The 22,291-nt window shown below is 41.5% G+C and overlaps 1 protein-coding gene across 1 annotated transcript in view; it reads left to right on the top strand.

Annotated features, from left to right (window-relative positions):
* The first annotated feature begins 9,144 nt into the window (after positions 1–9,144).
* The window catches only part of kel (kelch protein), a 29,633-nt gene continuing 16,486 nt past the window's right edge, over positions 9,145–22,291 (top strand). The window contains exons 1-7 of the mRNA XM_080279303.1: positions 9,145–9,270; positions 10,310–10,459; positions 11,484–11,590; positions 12,623–12,741; positions 16,062–16,237; positions 18,082–18,178; positions 21,934–22,090. Coding sequence (XP_080135429.1) covers positions 9,233–9,270; positions 10,310–10,459; positions 11,484–11,590; positions 12,623–12,741; positions 16,062–16,237; positions 18,082–18,178; positions 21,934–22,090 — 844 coding nt within the window. The 5' untranslated portion in view covers positions 9,145–9,232. The remainder of the gene's footprint in view (positions 9,271–10,309; positions 10,460–11,483; positions 11,591–12,622; positions 12,742–16,061; positions 16,238–18,081; positions 18,179–21,933; positions 22,091–22,291) is intronic.

The following is a 22,291-nucleotide window of genomic DNA, read 5'->3' as shown; positions in this document are numbered from 1 at the left end:
TATATATTATGTTATGAGAGGAAAAAGTGTTTTAATTAATTTTGTCAGTTAGAAGGACGAAGGAGAGAGGGGGGGAGTCATTCCTATATTTCATGCTCCTCCTACCAAAAAAAAAGAAAAAAAAATCTTGGTCACGAGGTGGAGCTTATCACTTCAGTCCCAACAAAGACCCCCCAGAATGAAAGGATCAGAGCTTATTTCTATTAATTGCAAATGTCAGCCTGTTCTTGAACTTTTAAATTAAATTAAAGACTAATGTGCCTTTAATTGATAAAGTGCAGAACTGTGTAAACGTGTTACTTATGGATTAGTCAATCAGTCTGCTTTTACACATGGATCTAGACGGAATATGGAGTTTTAGAGTACACTGTCTTCTTACCTCCAACAGTCAGGGGAATAAAGTTCGCCTGTTGTTCCACTGTCTCTGCTTAACAAGTAGGACATGCTCGTCACCTCCCTCAGTGACACATCATATCAGAGAGCGTCGTCTATTATCAGAGAAAAATATCAAGCATCTGACAGTTTAGATGCATTATCCAGATGGAGAAAGTGAGAACTAGAGGAGGTCCACATGCATTACTCAGTTAAAAACAATTTATTTCAGTAGTAAAGCAGACTGTTCATAGAGGGGCGTAAATTTTTGGCCTGGGGATAAGGCGACCATACCTCATCTGGATTGCAGTCAGCCCTGTAACTCCTATAGCACAGGAAAGAGAAATGGAGGGAGGAGGGTGTATGTAGAGCTTCCTTTTTCCTTCAGTTTCGTGTCCCCAGTTGATGTTAGACATTAACTATACGTCCCCATCCAGTGTGAATGGGGAAATTTAGGTTAGCCCCTTCAGTACGGTGGCGTTATTTATATATTTTTTGATGTCTCCAGGCAATTATTATTATTATTTTTATTATTATTATTATTATTATTATTATTATTATTATTGTTGTTGTTATTATTATTTTACTGGATGGGTTTGTGTCTGCCTTCATTAATTCCTCCACTGTTAGGGCACTTCTCTTAAACAGAGTCAAATGTCTAGTAGCTTTAAAAAAATGCAGACAAGAAGGAGGGCCACCCACACCCTTCAGAATTGATCCAAGGGCCGAAGATTGGAATTTGCCCTCTGACTTTGACCTTCGGCCGATTCTCAAGTCTAATTACATTATTCTTGACTGACCCTCAACTCCTCCACTAAGTTTGATCCAGTCGTATTAAAACTGTTAGAGCAGACTGCAATTATTCTCAAAATCGAATTTCTTCATCTTTTGTTTTCCCTCAGACTTTCACCGGATTATAGGGTGACCTTGTGACTGTGAAATTTGATAGATTGTTTTCGAAATCGAATGCCTTCATCCTTGCTTTACCCCAAACCCTTCCGCTAAGTTTGGTCTAAATCGGATCAAAACTGTTCATATTTTAAACTGTGTGACGTTGGCCTTAGACTGATCTATTCTTACAGTCGAATCCCTTCATCCATATCTTACCCTGAATCCATCCAGGCAAAATGGTCTATATCGGATAAAAACTTTAGCGTTGACTTTGCCTTGTAACTTGGCCTTTGATTTATTGTTCTCAGAAAGAGCAGATCAGGCCCTCAGGTGATCCTCAACCCTGCCAACAAGCTTTGGTTCAAACGAGATCAAATGTGTTTTAACTATTTTATTCACACACACACACACACACACACACACACACACACACACACACACACACACACACACACACACACACACACACACACACACACACACACACACACACACACACACACACACACACACACACACACACACATCGAACTTTGCCCTTGATTTGTAACCCTGATTTCTGATTGGTTCTTCTTGACTTGAATTTCTTTAGTTTTGGTTTACCCTCAACACTTCCACCAGGTGTCGTTTAAATCGGATGGCAAGCTGACCTTGCTATATGACCTTGACCTTTTGACTTATTGTCCAAAAAAAACAAGAGGTTAATCCCAGGAGACCCTAAATTCTTCTGCCAGCTTTGGTTAAAATTGGGTCAAAACTTTTTAAAATTATCTAGTTCATACACAAACACACAACACCCCCAAAAGAAAAAAATACGCCCCCCTTGGGCTATCGGCCGCGCTGATATACAAAGTCTCCGTATCCAAGGAGTTAAGATGATAATGATGATGATGATGATGAGAGGCAACACCAAGTAGGGTCTAGATAGTTGGTTTCCGGACAACGTGAACAACAATTTTCGATGGTGTGCGGTAGAGACTGTTATGGTGGAGGTGGAGGTGGTGGTCTAGTGGTGGAGTGGGGGGGAGGGGAGTGTAGCTTGGGTGGTGGTCGGGGGTGGAATGGTGGTGATGGTGATGATGATGATGATGGGAGAGTTGTGATTGGGAGTGGGGTGATGGCGGGGTGTGTGGGGGTGATTGTGCGATATGGGGAGCTGTAATTGGGAATGAGATGGCTTGGTAGTGGGGGTTAGAATGATGTGGTGGTGTCGTGGTGGGGTAGGGGTGATGGTGGTAGTGGAGGTGGGCTAGTGGCGGGGGTGTTGATGAGGGGGAGTTGCAAGTACAGTATGTGTGACAGCTGACGGTATCTATTACTGCTGCGTCATTGAGGGGAACCACTGGCAGGTGTGATTGCTGCCCACACACACACACACACACACACACACACACACACACACACACACACACACACACACACACACACACACACACACACACACACACACACACACACACACACACACACACACACACACACACACACACACACACACACACACACACACACACACACACACACACACACACACACACACACACACACACACACACACACACACACACACACACACACACACACACACACACACACACACACACACACACACACACACACACACACACACACACACACACACACACACACACACACACACACACACACACACACACACACACACACACACACACACACACACACACACACACACACACACACACACACACACACACACACACACACACACACACACACACACACACACACACACACACACACACACACACACACACACACACACACGTGTACGCGTGCGTGCGCAAAAACAGGCCTTGACTTGAGGTATATACAGTATGTTCTTGTCCTTATTTCTTGTTCATTGCTTACTGACATTTATTCCCCCTGGCAACTGAAAGACTATACTCCCACCGTTGGACGCAGTAACAACAAAAAAAGGCACACGGAAAATGAAACACCGTAGCCTTTCAACTGGTCTAAGATCTGAATATTTGACTCTGCCCTGTGCTCTTGACTTTCGACTGATTGTTCCCAGACGCCAATTATTTCATTCTTGCTTAACCCTTAACCCTTCCGATCCTTGTCATTCATCGTCATTGTCTACAATATGGGCTAATATAATTTTTTTTTTTGCCCTAACTATAAAGCCATCAATTCAAAACTAACAATCTCGCCATCAAGTCTCATTTCATCCTAGCGTAAATATCTGACTTGCCAATTAAACTGATCATGGGTGATAAGTTTGTCCAGCTTCTGTGTTTTCCTGTTCCGTCTTCTGGATGCAGCACACCCTCTTTGCAATGAAATTTGGGTGGTGGTGGTGGTGGTGGTGGTCGTGGTATACGAGTGTGCAGATATTATAATTGAATGGTATTTACAGGAAGCTAGATAAAAAGGGAAATATTTGCAGTCATTCAATTATAAGTTTCTTTTTAATAGATATTGATGGAGGGTGTTAGAAGCCCCTCCCCCCCTTCAGATTTACAACACTGGCAGCTGTCCTTGTGGAAACCTTGAAGAATCACGTGAAGGATACGGGTGGTGATGGTGTGAGGTGGTGTGGTGGCGGGTGTGGTGTTACCGTGGTGGTGGTGTGGTGATGGTGTTGTGGTAGGTGTGGTGGTGGTAGGGTTGGGGTCGTGGTGTGGGGATGGTGTGGTGATAGGTGTAGTAGAGGTGTGGTGGTTGGTTTGGTTGTGGTGTGATGGTGGTGGTGGTGGTGGTGGTGGTGGTGTGGAAGTCGGGTGGTGGTATGGTGTATTAATTGTGTCTTCGTGGTGGTGTGGCGGCGGTGTTAGTGGTGGGGGTGTGGCTGTAAATGTGGTGGCAGCAGGTGTGGTAAGTCGGTGTGATGTAGCATGTGAGTGGATGGCAACTCACAATTCAGTCGGGCTAAAAACCTTGCCCTGTGATCGGAGCAAGTATTTGTAAGGGATCTTAGGCAATTTCTACATTAAATAAATCTCAGGAGCAACGAATTATCACCATGAAGTTTTTTTTTCACTTTATTATTTACTCTTGTTTGTTTGTAAAGTCTTGGTGTAGCTGTATATCTTTAAAAGTAAGAAAAAAAAAAAGCATTACACGTAGTTTTTTATTAAGACAGGTTATTTATACCGTCCCAGATCTCCTACAGTTACTATTCATTTATATCATGTCTGGCGCAATGTTGCTTCACCTGTCATCTAAGTTACAGAAGGTGGAGATGGTTTATTCACTCATGTCTGTCTACCGTATTCTGTTTACCTTTGTATGTCTGTCTGTTTGCATGTATGTTCGTATATATGTATGTATGTATGTATGTACTATGTTTATGAGTATGCTTTAACAAAAAAAAACTAGCAGAAGTTTCATGATTAAAATTGTAGGAGTCCTTCTTGATTCAGGGATAAAGTGCTTAAGTTTTGCTTTAAAAAAAAAAAAAAAAGTAAAGATGCAGGTGCACAATCATGCTTTTAAACCTTCACTACGATGGCGTATTAAGTTTATGCTTGCAGGTGGGAAAAAGAGGCGGAATTATGATGATGATGATGATGATATACAGATATACAGAGTGATCCATATATACCGCTCCTTTTTCAATCCACTGGACGAATTCACGTGTGTTGCGGCTACGGCTCACTCACCGTTATCAATGTCTGTCTTGTATCAGTTATTCATTGCCTAATCCCATTGCCACACCCAAGCCCCCACCAGTAACCTAAGCCGTCTCCCCAACACACAAGATACCCTCAGGTGAGTTTCTAGTGGAGCACCATTGAAGGATCACCCTATAGTTCAGCTAAAGGGAGATTTTTGGAACTGGAGGGGATAGATACAGCCTCCGGTTTCCCCTCATACTTCATTTCGAAGTCCAAGGCAGTCGTTTGGGGGTAGCTAGAATTAAATATAAACTACATCATCGAAAAGAAATTGATTTGACTTGGGAAATATGAAGACTGAATTCCGTAGATTTTTGTGGAGGGTTTGTTTATCGAGTCTCAGAGATCACCCTGTTCATTATATTCTTGCCATTTCCAGACGCTTTTATCCGTCTCATGAAGCTTTTCCAACTGGAGGGACTGAATATAGCTATCATTACCCCCTCCACCATAAGAGATCTCTCCTAAGCTGAATGTAGTCGTTTGGAATTAGCAAGAATAAACCCTGCCAAACTTACTAACGGGTAAAAACTGCTGCACCGGAGTAAATTCTTTAATAATGTGTCGTGTGTTTTTCCAGGTAATTCATGTATCATTCGAATACCTAATTATTTTAACACCATAGAGATAAAACATTAAAAAACAACTATTATGTGAGATATATTTCCCATACGACCTCCTGGGGCTGTATTTATAAACGTTCGTAAACATAATCATTCATTGAAAGTGAATAATTTGACCTCGCCTTTTGACCCTGACCTTTGACTTATTTTTCTAAGGAACAGTAGATGTACTTCTTGACTGACCTTCATTCTTTTCACTAAGTTTGTTTTAAATCGGATCAAAACTGAGTTATTTTATTAAAACACACACACACACACACACACACACACACACACACACACACACACACACACACACACACACAAATGTGTATGCGTGCGTTGCCCAAAACATAACACCCGCTTTGGCTCTACAAGAGTGGGTGTAATAGTAGTAGTAGTAGTAGTAGTAATAATAATAATAATAATAATAATAATAATAATAATAATGAAAGTACCACAAGATGGCGAACAACTGCTCTTTTGGAGCAGATTTTTTTTTTTCATGACAGTGACCTTGACCTTTGACCCATGACCCACTTATTCGAACTTAACCTAGATGCGGTCAACAGCTACCAGCCTATAAAAAAATAAAAAAAAGTCAAGAACTCCTTCAATCCGATAACTTAGTTTTATACTTGCCTTCCTACTTCCAGACAATTTTATTCAGCCAAGGACAGACTTTCGAACAGGACGGGTTAGATACATCCATCACTGACCCCTTTAGTTAGAGCTGTCTTTGTTGTTGCTGTTGTTGTGGTGGTTTCAAGCTCATTTGAACGTGCACTCGGTGGACAGTAGACTGAAGCTTTCTTTTTCCTACAATTCACCATCACTGTTTCTTTCCCTTCAGGGATGGAATTGGAGGCTTTGTTAGCCCGGGCAGTGGGACTGCCCGGGTAGGAATGAAGGCCTCCTTTTCCATCACTTCGAGAGGTCTTTTCCTATGCTTACGTAAAATCGTCTGGTGGTAGCGTTTACTAACAAAAATGACGTCCTTGCGCTAAAGAGGTTAAAAAGAGACCCTGAACAAACACAGAGACAGGCAAACTCGACCAAAGACAGTGCTACCACCTATGCGAGGGTTAATAATAATAAAATCATGACTGGCCTGTGTGGGTATAGCAAAATAGTATGGGAAATATCTTTGGCAAACATCATGGGTACGCATCATGGATAAACTGTGCCATTCAGAGAAAAAGTGCCATTATGGATAAACAGTGCCATCAAGCGAAAAGTGCCATCAAGGATAAACAGTGCCATTAAAGGAAAAAGTGCCATCATGGATAAACGGTACCATCAAGAGAAAAGTGCCATCAAGGATAAACAGTGTCATCAAGAGAAAAGTACCGTTAAGGATAAATAGTGCCATCATGGATTAATAGTGCCATCGAGAGAAAAGTGCCATCATGGGTAAGCAATGCCGCTCCACCATGGGTAAAAGGTGTCATCAAGTGTCATCACGGGTACAGTGCGGCATCATAAGAATACCATCACCAGTAATAGTGCCATCACGAGTAAAGTGCCATTGTTGACATTCTTGGGTGTGTGTCAAGTACAGAGTGTGAAGACCTTAGAAACTGATGTCAGCTCGGGCACGTGGCCATTTTGCGATATAGTTTTCTTTTTTAACTATATTATTGCTACTTCAGATTAATTTATTTAGCGTAGAAAAGTTTATCGTATTCAAGAATTTAATGAAAGCTGTATATAACCGCTTAATTTGACGGCATGACTCTTCTCTTCAGATAATATGGAGTTACTTGTGAATGATATACTGTAGCCTAGTGCATTAGCCTGTGCACTAGGGCCGAGCGATAGAACCTGGAGCCAAGAGTTTCATGTACTAGTTTATGTTGCTGTTGTGGCTCCAAGTTCGTCTGAAACGTTATCCCAGGGGGCTACAATCATAATTTACTTTTCTCCTGCAGTCCATCCTCCTCCTTTCGGGGGATAGTGAGGTAGATAGGGGACTTTTTACACAAGCAGGCAGGTGAACCGACCAGTTATGATTATCGATGCCACCACTTGAAGGTGTTCCTTTCCAGCACCTCCATAGCTTAAAGTGACAATGTAGCCTATGGCCCGTAGGCAGGATTTTGTATGTGGGAGGAGAGTGTGCGAATCCCAGGCAATGTTGGACCTTGTAGGGGACACCACAGGAAAAGATGCAGAATGGATCTACCTTGAAAGTGCATATCCTGCTGTAGCCTTCATTACCATAGCAGACAGCATTCACCATTACCACAACCCTCATCACCATCACAACAGCCCTCACCACCACCACAACCACAACACTCGCCACCACTACCACCACAGTACTCACCACCACTACCACTACAGTACTCACCACTTCTTCCGCCACCACCACCACCACCACAGTAGACTACTCACCGTGATTGTCACCATAATTGGCTGCTCATCAACATCATCATCACTGCAATACTTACCGCCAGTACTACCATAGTACTCACCACCACAGTTCCACCACCGCCATCAGCACCACCACCCCCTATCACTACCATCACGTATGGCTCTCTACCACTACCACAACTAACACAAATTATCATCCCCACAACCACCACCACTACTAATTACTACACAACCCTCATCACCACACCATCTCAGCCATCATCATGACCATCACTATCACTGTACATCCCTCACACGGTGTTCACACGGTGTTTGCTCGTTTTTTGCTGTGTGTGTGTGTGTGTGTGTGTGTGTGTGTGTGTGTGTGTGTGTGTGTGTGTGTGTGTGTGTGTGTGATAATCATCTGAAGGGTAATATGAACCGTATCTTTTGGAACACTTTACATAATGATCCCTGAGCTCGCTGGTGCAGTGGTAACGTTCTCGCTTGCCAACTGGTGGACGGGAGTTCGCGCCTCGCTCAGGTTGCGAAAAGTTTCACTGACGAAGTGGATGGTTACTGTCCCCCTTGAGCAAGGGGACGGGTGTGTGCGTGTGTGAAGGTCACAGCCTTGCCCTTAGATCGGACTATATGAGCTCTCAGCTCCCTTCCGGGAGGGTAAAAGCTGACGATCACGACCATCAAGTGATCCTGACCGACCCGGTGAATTACACACACACACACACACACACATCTATCTATCTATCTATCTATCTATATATATATCTATCTATCTATATATATATATATATATATATATATATATATATATATATATATATATATATATATATATATATATATCATTCAGATAACCTGACCATGGGGTGAGGCACAATGAGGTAAGCGGTGTGAATGCACTCGCTGTACTGTACTTCCCCAGGCTACGGGTCTTCCTGCCTTGATTTCTTCTTATCTTAAAAAACCTCCTTTTATGGCAAGAATCAAATGTGGTGATTAAAAGTAATATAAACATATTAATATCATGACAAGATAACAAAGAAGGGGTGTTAGTGATGAGTTTTCATAAAGTACTGAAAAATTTGTTGTATGCAACATTAGAGGTTAACATGCAAACTCTGGTGATGCAAAGCTCTGTGAAACAAGGGAAAACAAAATGCCGAGTAATAATCTTTTTCGATATTGGACTGCAGGGTGGAGTCCTCTAGTGGTCACCTTGGCAGCTCACACCAAAACATCAGCCGAACCATCACAGGTGGGAGCTGGCCGACACGAGCGGCATCACTGAAATGTCAACTTAGCCTCATTTTGCCTCATTTTACCGACTGCATCATGGATTCCGACCCAGAGAACATGGATAAGCAGTTCAGGTAAGTTAAAAACAGGTGTAGCCTCGCTTAGATACTGCAGAATATCGTTACAATTGACAGCAAGTCAAGTCACTGTCCTCAAACAACGCAGAAAGTTAACACGCATATAAAACTGTGCTTGTGGGATGTTGTCACGTTCAGTGTGTGTTATAAGTAGGTTCAGAGCTTTCTTCAGGGGCCGTCTTTTAGAACTAGCTGGAAATGCTGGTCAAAATTTATCCCTGAGCCTTGAGAGCGGAGCATCGTTATTGTGCTGGATGTCGGTGCATTTGTTTGATGTGAAATTAACTTTATTTTAGCCACCCAGTATTCAGACAGCCGTGATAATATTTTTGGGTTAGCATCATTGATTAGGAAAATGTGTTAAGGAATACTGTATATAGAAAAATTGTCAGTCAACCAGGCTCTGTGTTGCTGTAGGTTCTTTTGGTTTAACGTACGGTAGATCTTGTCACGAATAGCATACTTTTTTATTAGTAGGCAACTCTAAAGTTTCACACAGTCCTTTGTTATATTTATAAACCCAGGTTTGTCTCTGATGGAACACCAAAAGTACCAAGGGGCAACTGTCTGAAACTGCAAAAACACCCTTTGGTTTGAGGTGTTTGCCTTTTTTTTTTTTCCCCCTTACTAATTTGAAGAATTATTCATCGTCTTCAGATGAACAAAGCAAGAAGCGAATGTTATGGTGTAGATTATCTGCATCGCTGCTGTGAGTGATGGAATGTTAGCAGTTTTAATGAAGTTTTATCAGTATGTCAAACTATGTATTGTTTATAAAGGCTCAGACATGCATGCATGCACCAGCCATGGTCACCTAATGGCAGCTGCCCATGCTGCTCTGTCTCAGGCAGTCTTTCTCTTCAGTTCCTTATCTCTGAGGTCACACTTTGAGACCTCATCCAAGGTCATTTCAGTCTGCCTTTTGCAACCCTCCCCCTGAAGTTCACACATCACGTTCCGCACCCAATTGTCATCCTTCATCCTCACAGCATGCCCAGACCATCTCAGTTAATTAAAATTATGTTGATGTTTACAGCAACAGGTTGCTGCTGCGCCATGCTAGCCAAAACTCCTTGGACGAGAGCTCCCAGAAGCACTTGCCACGCTCTGAAACCAAGCACAAACTACCTTACAGAAACCCACAGCACTTTCCAAGAGCTTTTGACAACCTGAATTTGATGCGAAGGTGAGATTACTGATACTGTGTATAGAAAATGGATAATGTAAACAGATATTATCGAACCTGTAGTAAATTTAAAGCATTTATGTTATAATACCATATAGGATTACTGATTTTGGCCAGACTGCCTGATTGAATTAGTCTCAACACTTCTTTGATACATAGCATATGGGCATTTGCCATCTGCAAGAGCAGTGCTACCATCCACTTTAGCTATTACCATATTATATTATGCAAATGTGTTTGAGTGGATGAGTAAATTGGGAGTGTGTCATTCTGTCTCAGCTACCTCCCTTTCCTTAGGGGAAGCAGCCAAGGTATATAGATAGATCCATCCATCCATCCATCATCCAAACCTACACTGCCCCATGAGAAGCGTAGGAGCCCGGGGCTAGGCAGCTGGTCCCGACATTTAAGATGAGAGTGACCAGCCTCACTCATCCCTGAGTGGCATTACATAAGCAGTCAACCCTAATCACCCTTTGGATATAAACCTTCACTGGCCCAATCCGATTGGAGTGCAATAATTACCCACTAAACCACCTGGTGCCAAAATTTGGTTATATGGTTACAACCCAGCGTAGTACATGGTTTCCTGGTGCACAGGAAACCATTTGGCTTGTCACTCAGTGTAGAGTCACCCACAGGCTGAAGGAAGTGCAAAGAATGAAGGAAAGAAAGACAGAAGAGGGAGTGTAAAGTCACCCGTAGGCAGAAGGACAAGGAAAGAATGAGGGAAAGAAAGACAGAAGAGAATGGAAGGAAAGAAGGATGGAGAGGAAAGGGCAGACATCCGAGAGTAGCACTACATCGAGTGAGTGGATGGTGAACGCCCCCACCTACCACAAATATAGATAGATAATTATTATTTTTATTTAATTTTTTTTTAATGGAAGTAGGAGCTGGAAACCACTTCAATCAAATGAGTCTCCTTCCTGTGCATCTTCTTCAACACATAGCCTGATTTTCACTCTATTCAGCTCTACAAGATGTACTGTATTTTGTAACTCTGAAATCATGCACCCGACAGACAGAGTCAGCTGTGTGATGTTGTGCTGGTAGCAGATAATGTTGAGGTGCCAGCCCATAAGATGGTGTTGGCATCGTGTAGTCCCTACTTTCATGCCATGTTCACAAGTGAGTACCCGCTCCTTGCTTCAGTAGTCTCATTGAAGATTTTATTGTATCATATTGATTTGTTACATAGGGCTTCGTGTATTTGCAGAGTAGGGTCAGTTGTTGATACAGTTGGTATATTATACTTTTGGTAGTAGCCCATTACCTTCTTCAGAGGAATGAATGTTATGAGGTGAAAGTAATCAAACACAGAGTCTGTTTGTACAGGATGTAGTGATTGTCGAAACTTGATGTGTTAGATGGTGATTGGTCATTTTTCTTTCCTGCTCCTACAGATGTTATGCTTCCAAAGTACCATGCATTCATGTGTGATGAATTACCATTCACACCCTAGTGTTATTTTTTTTTTTTTTTTTTTCCAAGACAAAGAGTTAAAAGTTCCCTTATGAATATAGAGTACAATATATTCCATAAGAGGCATACCTATAGATTTTGTTCATGTGCAAGTTACCTATAAAGGCATTTGTCAGATGAATAACAAAGCTTTTCTCTTCACAGAGGGTTATGAAGCTGAAGGGGTTGTGATGATGCTAATAAACAAAACTACAAGGTCTGTTCGGGAAGTATCTGACCTTAGGCCCTAAAAAGATAAATGGCTAACCTGTTGAGCTAGGATACTAATCCCCCTCAAGTAGGCCCCAAGCACAACATCCCGTAGGTCTGGCAGGCTCCCTACTCACCAGATGTGGTTTCATGTGACTTTTGATTATTTCCCAAGCTCAAAACTCTGCTGAAGGGTCCCCAATTTGAGACGAGAAGAGATTATGACGTATGCTATTAAGCACCTGCAGGAGGTACCGAAAACCGACATTGAAAAGCGTTTTAGGCAGTGGAAAGAACGCTGGGCTACGTATGTGAAATCGGAAGGAGCCTGCTTTGAGGGGGGATTAGTATCCTAGCTCAGCAGGTTACCAGTAGCTATTTAATTTTTCAGAGCCTGAGGTCTGATACTTTCTGAACAGATCTTGTATTTTCTTGTATTATGTATGTCATTTTTTTCCAGTCATGGTATTAAATAAGAGTTCTTTACAGGTTTTGAAGAAAGTCGGCAAGAAAGGATAGTGCTGCAGGATGTGGATGGTGGGGCACTGCAGCTCCTCATAGATTACGTGTACACTGCTGAAGTCTTGGTTACTGAGGAGAATGTCCAGGTGTGCACACCAGATCTACTGTGTATATATCTATCTATCTATCTATTATATGTACCGGTATATATATATATATATATATATATATATATATATATATATATATATATATATATATATATATACTGTATATATATATATATACAGAGAGAAAAATTCACTTAGTTCACCATCCACACGCACTGCAGCCTTCGCACCGTCGTACATACTCTTCACAGCATTCAACAACTTCCCATCTACTCCATATATTCTTAACACTTTCCACAATCCTTGTCCATCCACCCTGTCATATGCTTTCTCCAAATCCATGAAAGCCGCATACAACTTCTTTCCCTTCTCTAGAAACTTTTCCACTAAAGATCTAAGAATGAATATCTGATCTACACAACCTCTTCCCTTCCTAAAGCCTCCCTGTTCTTCTCCAACTAATTTCTCTGTTCTTTCTCTAACTCTGTCAATAAGTATCCTACCATAGACTTTTCCTATTATACTAAGAAGACAAATGCCCCTATGATTACCACACACTTCTTTTTCCCCGTTTCCTTTGTACAAGGGAATAATTATACCTGACTTCCAATCCTCCGGGACTCTACCTTCCTCCCAGGCCAATCTGCACATCTTCCACATCCATTCTACTACTATCTCTCCCCCATGCTTCAGCATTTCACCACACACTCCATCAATTCCTGGGTCTTTCCCCGATTTAACTTTCTTCATTGCTTCCACAACTTCTGTCCTACTGATTTCTTCCTGTCTTCTCACCTCCCTCCTTCATAAACTTGAAAATTCATAAGTCAACCGTTCGTACAACGGGGACCACCTGTGTGTATGTGTGTGTGTGTGTGTGTGTGTATATATATATATATATATATATATATATATATATATATATATACTGTATATATACACACGGTCAATTCGCCTATGGCACGGACTAATATGCCACGGATATATATATATATATATATATATATATATATATATACAGTAATCACTCCAATATCCGATGTAATAGAGCCATAGGTAGGTCCGGATATTGGTTCTGTCCGGATATTGGGCCCCAGCTTATGGACTTGTACTTATGGACCCTAACTCGGAGAAACACCTATACAACTCCCTCTGGACATGCATAGCACCTATTTAAGACCCAAATCACACCAATAAGGCACATAAATTACTGAAATAAATGCAAAAGAAACATAAAATGAGGGTTTAGAAGTAGGTTCATACAATAATAAACATTCTGGTGACTGGCTCCTGGACTGGTACTTATGGACCCTAACCTAGCCTAACTCAGAAAAACACCTTCCTACTGCACATGCATAGCTCCTAACACCCTATTTACACCAATAAAGGACATTAAAGAGTGAAATGAGGTAAGTATAGTATGGAAAAAAGTACAGTATGAAACATTCTTATGTCCGGATAGTGGGGATGTTCGGATATTGGGCGTCCGGATATTAGAGTGATTACTGTATATATATATATATATATATATTCACGGTCAAGTCGCCTATGGCGCGGACTAATATGCCACGGTTTTCTATGACACTGCAAGGTGCCAGAGCCCCCTAAAACGAACCACGCACATAAACTACCTATGGCGCGGGTGCTGCAAGGTTTGAAATGCGTGGCAAATTCCTCTGGCAGCGCTCACCCCTGTTTGTAAACAAAGAAGATGGTGACCTCTTCAGCTCCATATTTCAAGTGCTCCAACCGTGGACTTTTTTCTCTTTCATGAGGAGGTTAAACGTCACCAAATTCATTGTGTTAAGTAATGAAACATTAAAGATTCTTTGGGTGTTGTGACTAGTTTATAAGTTTGTTCGTAAAACCGCCATGAACAGGTTAGTGACGAAGCACCAATCTCTAAGCTGAGACGAAGTATAATGCCTCCCATCATCATCATCACGTATATAAAAATGATTATTAATGTGTTAAATGTGAGTTTTGTTGAGACTTGAGCATACAAACTTTATCAAATAAACTTCTTCAGTCAGTGCTTGACCATGCAGCCTCAGCTATCTTTAATGTTTTGGTCAGTCAGCTGATCTGTGTCTAATTGGCCGAGCTTTTTTTCACTCGATCTGCAGCGCGTGGTATTGCACAAGTAGACACAAGGCTGATCACCCTCCTGTTTTTTGTGCCTATTGTTATGTGTAATACATGCATTGACTGATTGCTTGATTGTGTGCATGTGTAAAGTGGGGTGAAAAGGGGGACTTTGGGCAAATGTCTAGAACAAAATTCCATTTTACCCATAGGTTTAGTTATTTGTATGGCATGGGCGCGGTCCAGAACCAATTAGCTGCGCCTTAGGCGACTTGACTGTATATATATTATAATATCATTTATAAAGGCTCCAACAAGGTTGCATGTGTTGGTCTTGGTTGTCTAATGGTGGCTGTCCATGCTGCTTGATTTCTGGCAGCATTCTTATTCATTTGCATATCCTGGAGGTCACACTATGACCTTGTCCCAGGTCTTTTTCGGTCTGCCTTTCTCAGTCCCACCCCAGACATTCACACTTCTCACCTACCGCACTCAGTTGTCATTATACATCCTCTCAACATGTCCAAACCATCTTTATCTACCCCTCCTCATCACAACACCAATACAATCCAGTCCCATCCTTCCTCTCAGCTCTTCAGTTGCAATCATACAGTAACAGTAACTCTTCCATTCAGTTACTGTACTGTACTTATTTTCATATTTTATTCCTGCTACCACCAGACAATATTATTTACCTAGTGACCTAGGTATTTAAAATAAAATGATCAGAGTTTTCCATTCACCATTGGCAAGCATCATTATGTAAAGGTGCCCCTAACTGCAGTCTTCACAAACAGGTGGAGGTCCACATCAGAGTTCATTTGAAAGAAAAGAGTAACATTGACTAATTATAATTGCTATGTTTTCTCATTTTTTTTTTCTGCTGCAGTTCCACATATGGAATGCATTGTACTTATTCTTCAGTCTTATGGTTACCAATACTCAGTCATTGTTTGTGTTCATAGATGGTCATATGGTCAGAGAAATGCATGCTGTGAGATAGAATACAAGTTCAGCCAAAGGTTGGAGCGTGGAACAATTTGATATTTTCAATTTCATATAGCAAGATTATACTAATCTTCCATAAAAAATAGTGAAGATACTGACATTGGATAAAATATGCACACTTACACCATCACACCTCTCCTGAATGAGACAGCTTAGGCAGTTCATTATGAACAGAGGCTGTTAAGTCTGTGTCCAGTGTCATACACAGACAAATACTGTATACTGTACTCATTTAACAGTAACCTCATTTCACTCTCCTTCAGGTTCTGCTCCCCGCTGCCAACTTATTGCAGTTGACTGATGTGCGTGATGCATGCTGCGACTTCCTCCAGTCCCAGCTTCATCCTACCAACTGCCTGGGCATTCGGGCATTTGCAGACCTCCATGGATGTCTAGAGTTGCTGTCTATTGCAGAGAGTTATGTGGAACAGCATTTCACGTGAGTAATGAGTTATCATCACCTTGGCATGTACAGTCATTGTATTACTTTTTCTCTATGTATTTTATCACCAGAATCACATTATCTTTCCTCTGTTGAACCTTCATACAAGGGGTAGACCATGGTACAGTTGAAAAATTTCTGTAGGCAGAAAGCTTTGCCAAGCACCAAAGTAAGTTACTACATTGGGATTGGAGGTGATAGAACCTCATCAGCCCAGTGAAATATCTTTTTATTATTGCTCTCAATAGATGATTTACTTCAGTTGTGGAGCAACTTGGAACTGGAAGAGTTAGATATAGTCTTCAATAAGCTTTCGCCACTAGAGGCCTGCATAAGTCGAATAAAGCTGCCGTGTAGTAGTGGGAATAAAATATGAAAATACGCCGTTGGCTTGAAGAGTTAGGGGTAGCAAAATTCTGTCACTGTGCTCAGTAATATCCTGCCACTAAGCATTGTTTACTTGTAAAATGGGGGTAATTGGTTCCAGATGTTTGTGACCTATGTATTAGAACTATGCTGGGAAAAGGGCCAGCATATATATGCAAAGTTGTACATATATGGCAGCTGCATTATGCATATGATGGGTTTGAATGTGACATACACATTACAAGGGTTGAAGTAGTGTCATAATTCAGTGCTGTATGAACTATAGTCGGTGGGAAAATTATGACATTGCCAAACCAAAGTACAGCTGCAGATAGGTACAGTATTCTGACATCATCATCATCATCCAATCCTACATTGCCCCACGAGGAACGTAGGAGCCCGGGGCTAGGCAAGTTGGTCCTGACGTTTAAGATGAGAATGACCAGCCTCACTCATCCCTGAGTGGCATTACGTGAGCAGTAAGCCTCAACCACCCCTTGAATATAAACCTTCATCGGCTCAATCCGATTGGAACGCCATAATTACGGTACCCACTAAACCACCAGGTGCAAAGATTTTTGGTGGTATGGTTACCACCCAGCATAGTAAATGGTTTCCTGGTGTATAGGAAACCATTTGGCATATCGCTAAGTGTAGTGTCACCCACAGGCAGAAGGAAGAGGAAAGAATAAAGGAAAGAAAGACAGAAGAGAGAGTGGAAAGTCACCCATAGGTAGAAGGATGAGGAAAGAATGAAGGAAAGAAAGACAGAAGAGGATGGAAGTAAAGAAGGATGGAGGAGGGGAAAGGGCAGAAAGAATGTCTAGATTTTTTCTTTGTTATATTTTGATTTGACATTACTGAACATATGAAAATAGGTTATTATGGGTATTTTCTTCCTTTTAGGAAACCAGCTACCATCATGGCTATGGTACATTCTTAATGCTTTTTTATTACACGCTTTTGCTTTCCATGTGTTGGTGTTGTGATGAGGGATAGATTGAGATGATTTGGACATGTTGAGAGGATGGGAAACAACAGCTGGGTCCAGAGGGTGAGAGGTGTGAAAGTTGAGGGTAGGGTTGTGAGGGGCAGACCGAAAAAGACTTGGGGCGAGGTCATAGAGTGTAACTTACGGATAGGGAGGTTGCCACTGTGCCAGAGATTGAGCAGTGTGGAGAGCCACCATTAGATGACCAAGACTGATGCATGCAAGTATGGTGTAGCCTTTATAAACTATATAGTACAGTACGGTTTGAGATTTAATGCAGATATTTTTCCACGAGTAGTAGGATCCAGAGTGACTCCACAATACTTCTGATGTTGTTTAGCATTATTAATTGTGTGCATTCTTGTTTAGCATTTTAATTGTGCGCTTTCTTCCCCGTGGGATGTTCTGGTGTGATGTGTTGTGGTGCATTGCGTTGGTGTGGTGTGCTGGCATATTATTGGTGCTTCGGTTTGGGATGCCACAGGGAGGTGGTGGAGTGTGAGGAATTCCTTTCCCTCACAGCACAACAAGTCATCAAGCTTATATCAAGTGACCGCCTCACCACACCATCTGAAGAAAAGGTATTACCTCTCTCTCTCTCTCTCTCTCTCTCTCTTTCTCAGCTATGAATTTGGTATCAGTGATCTCAAGTTACAGGAGACCCTCAGTGTGCATGGCTAATGTATCCAGGATTTTTACCGCACAGATCAGGCCACAGAAACCCATGTTATATGGCTGATTGGTATGGGGAAATCCCAGTATTTCCCAGTCCTCTCTTTGGCCTGTGTGAAAAATTTTTACGCCCTCTTGATCATATCTAACATTCATTGTACTGCCTCTCTTTGGCCTGTGTGAAAAATTTTTACCCCCTCTTGATCATATCTACTGTGCATACAACCCCTAGGAACCTCACGGGTCATAAATAAGGGATATGGTAATTAGAATGTACCAAGTGGTAAATAAGTGGTGATCACTTCCTGTGAGAGGAGACAGAGTGATGTTTGGGCGTTACAGAAGGGTGTATCTTTAGTTGATGACTTATTTACCCAGAGGTATATGAAAACAATTTCAGTTGCATAAAGTCATAAAATAAAGAAAAGAAAAAAGTACCATACATAGTCAGAGATGTCAATGAAGCAAGAGAAACAAGAGGCAGGTGGCATGCAATGTATGTGTGTGTATGTGGGGGGCAGCTGCAACTGCAGCTGTTTGAGTGTAAACAGACTATTTCATCATCATCGTCCAGACCTCCTTTCCCACCCTAGGGCAGGGTGAGGAGTAGCAGTGTCCAGACAGCCCAAATTTGCCCAGTCCAATGGGCCACACTTCCATTCACTCATCGTTCAAGCCCCCGGAATCCTGGCTCTATCAGATATGCCAAAGACATTAACCACAATCTGTATCTTCACATAATATCCCATTATTTTAGCTCTGTTAATTTATGACCATTTGTTTCAACAAAAAATGTAGTTGAAGGAAGAAAAAAATACATAGCAAGTGGTGGCAGCGAGGTGAGGCATGAGAGGCAGATGACAAATGTTGCGCTTGTGTGCATACGAACATGTATGTGATGTTTGTGGTCAACTGATTGAGTGTACACAGAGCATTTCATGTCCAGTAATTTTAGCCGTGTTGAATTATGACCATTTGTTTGATCAGATTCCTACAAATGACAGTATTTAGTTAATTCTGTGCAGGGTGAGCGTGCAACTATGTGGTCTGACAGTGAAACTTTAGCGTGGCCATGGATGGGGGTCAACTTCTGGGATTTTCATATGGAAATTCCCCCTCTCTCCCCAAGAAACTTCCCCCTCCCCCTCTGCATTTACTGGGCTGGGTCAGGGTTTATCTTTCCACGTAAAACGTTTTAAGCGTTAATTGGGCTCGTGTAAATTAATGGTCTGCTGTTCATTTTTTTTTTTTTTTTTTTTAATAAATTCTTACTAAACTTCAGATGAATTCTATCCATCAGTCCATCATTCACTCTACTATTGTCCTATCAGATGAAGTTGCTTTTAAAATTTCACTGCTACCTGTAAAGTTGATTTGTCTGTTTTCTCCAGTTTACAGTACCAGTCATATGGAAGTTTTTATATTTTGGAACCTGTAATGAGAACTGATTGTATGGAGAAATTCATGAACAAGAAGGGAAGCACTGACATAAAATATCATAGTTGCATATATTCATCATCACTCTGTTATTCCTGTTCTTGCTTTCAGCACTGCAAGGGAAATTTGTGACCATGTTCTTGGTATTGTAGTTCTTTTGCATTTTTTCGTTACAAGTATGTTAGTCCACTTACAAGCATTAGTGTCTGCTGACCCTCTACTCCTATGTTGGCCAAAGGGAAGTTGAAGCCAGGACTTTGTAATGAAGAAAAATTTATAGTTCATTGTTATGGTGACAGTTTGAAGCTTTGCTAGATTGTTTGAATATCATTGTTATTATGAGAACTGCTGCATTTAACACAAAGCAACAAGTCTCCATTCATTGTGAAGTCCTGGCTACAGTTTCCCTCTAGCCAGTGTAGGGGGAGAAAGTGAGCAAAAACTATGACTAACATGTGTACTTGTGTCAGCATTATCCATGGTTAGTTCACAGTTACCATTCTTTTGCCTGTTGATTGAAACTATCTTCATACCTTAGCTCTGTTTTACTCCTTTCTTTGTAAAGTATTGATCCCTTGATCAACTGAACAATCTCCAGGCTGCCTCTTCATGACACTTCTCACTTTCCTCCTCTTTAATTATATAATTTTGTCCTCACCTAACCTACTTTCTCATTTATGAATTGTTCAGGTCTGTTATGCCTTATACAGTATTGGAATTTTTCATTTCCAGATATTTATATGCCCGATCATGATTGGAACCTTGTCTTCTACGTACAAGTATATGCTTAGTTAGCCCTTGTTTAAGGTTGCTGTTTAGTAAGTACATTACAGGTAATTCAACAACTAATCTGTACTTAAAGTTGATTCACCTTAAAGCTTTTTTTTGTTTTTTTTTTTTTTTTTTCATGAAAAAGAATGCATGCCTCACCTAAAGCTGTTTCACTGAAAGCAGCATTTCACCAGTATACATCCTAGACACTGTGAGGACTGACTGTATGTACTGTTATGGTCTTACAGTTTTTTTTTTTTTTTTTTTTAATGTGAGGAAGAAGGAACCAAAGGCAACAAGCCCGCAAAACTGTTCCTTCCAAGAGAAAAACAAAATACAAGAGAGAGCCAAATTCAAGATCCATTCATTTTGAGATGCCTGGACACACTACGTTTGAAAGACTGGAGATCATAGGAAGCAGGAAATACAGACAGAGGGAGACAGTTCCAGAGTTGACCTGTTGCATAAATGAGGGACTGGGAGTAACGGTTAACTCTTGCATTAGAAAGTTGGACAGAAAACGGATGAGAGTTTGCTGCTAGACGGGTGCTATGCGCCTGTTGTAGAGGTGGAGGAATGCATGCAGACAGTTCTGAGGAACAGTGACCATTGGAGTAGCGATAGAAAAGGGATAAAGATGCAACAGTGCGGCGAAGAGACAGAGGTTGAAGGGAGTCAGTAAGAGGGAGAGAGTTAATGAGACGAAAAGCCTTTGACTCCACCCTGTTGAGAAGAGCTGTATGTGGGGAGCCTCCCCACACATGAGAGTTGTACTCCACTCAGGGGTGGATAAAACCCTTGAATAGAGTCAACAATTGTGCAGGGGTAAAGAAGGAACGGAGTCGGCTTAGCACACCCAATCTCTTGGAAGCAGATTGTACAAGAGATGTAGTATGGTCTTTCCAAGATAAATCCTGAGTAAATGAAACCCCAAGCATGTTCAACGATGATGCTGGATTAAGCTGAATATTATTAAACATTAGTGGGTATACCTGTTGAAGATTTTGTCGAGTTGATAGGTGCAAAAACTGAGTCTTCGATGCATTAAAAACAACCAGATTATTTTTACCTCAGTCAGAGATACGAGCCAAGTCAGACATTAGGTGTGCCATAGCCTCATCCCTTGTTTGTTGAAGTAACTGCTGAGATGGACGTTGTGGGAATTGAATGGAAAGGTGAAGGGTGGAGTCATCAGCGTGTGAGTGGATAGGGTTAGATGTACAGCTTAGAAGGTCATTGATGAATAAAAGGAAGAGAGTTGGTGATAGGACAGAGCCCTGAGGAACACCACTGTTAATAGATCTAGGAGAAGAACGATGGCCGTCTACAACAGCGGCTATAGAACGACCAGAAAGGAAGCTAGAGATGAAGGCACAGATAGAAGGATAGTTTGCATGTATTAATCCTAGCAGTTCTCAGTTTAGGCAAAATTTACATTGCTTATTATTTATTTCAGGTATTTGAATGTGTAATGAGCTGGGTTAGTGGTGACCTTCCTAACCGAGAGGGTAGTTTAGCAGAGCTGATGGAGTACGTTCGTCTGCCTCTTGTCTCTCAGGAGTACCTCATACAACGTGTCGAGGAAGAACCACTTCTCAAACAGGATGCCCAGTGTCAGTATTTTGCATTTTGGTACAGTGCAGATGGTCTTCGTTATGTCAGGGATGTCGTAGTGAACATCAGGGAATCAGCTTTAGAAAGGATGCTAACCAGTTTACATGATAAATATATCTCCAAAACGGTCAGCTGCTTTTTGTGTGTGTGTGTGTGTGTGTGTGTGTGTGTGTGTGAAGTATGTGATAACTATTTGGAAA

Source organism: Coenobita brevimanus, chromosome 78 (assembly GCF_032717465.1).
Source record: "Coenobita brevimanus isolate Jiangsu-jjx chromosome 78, ASM3271746v2, whole genome shotgun sequence".
NCBI lineage: Eukaryota > Metazoa > Arthropoda > Malacostraca > Decapoda > Coenobitidae > Coenobita > Coenobita brevimanus.
This window is presented reverse-complemented; position numbering and strand designations above follow the sequence as displayed.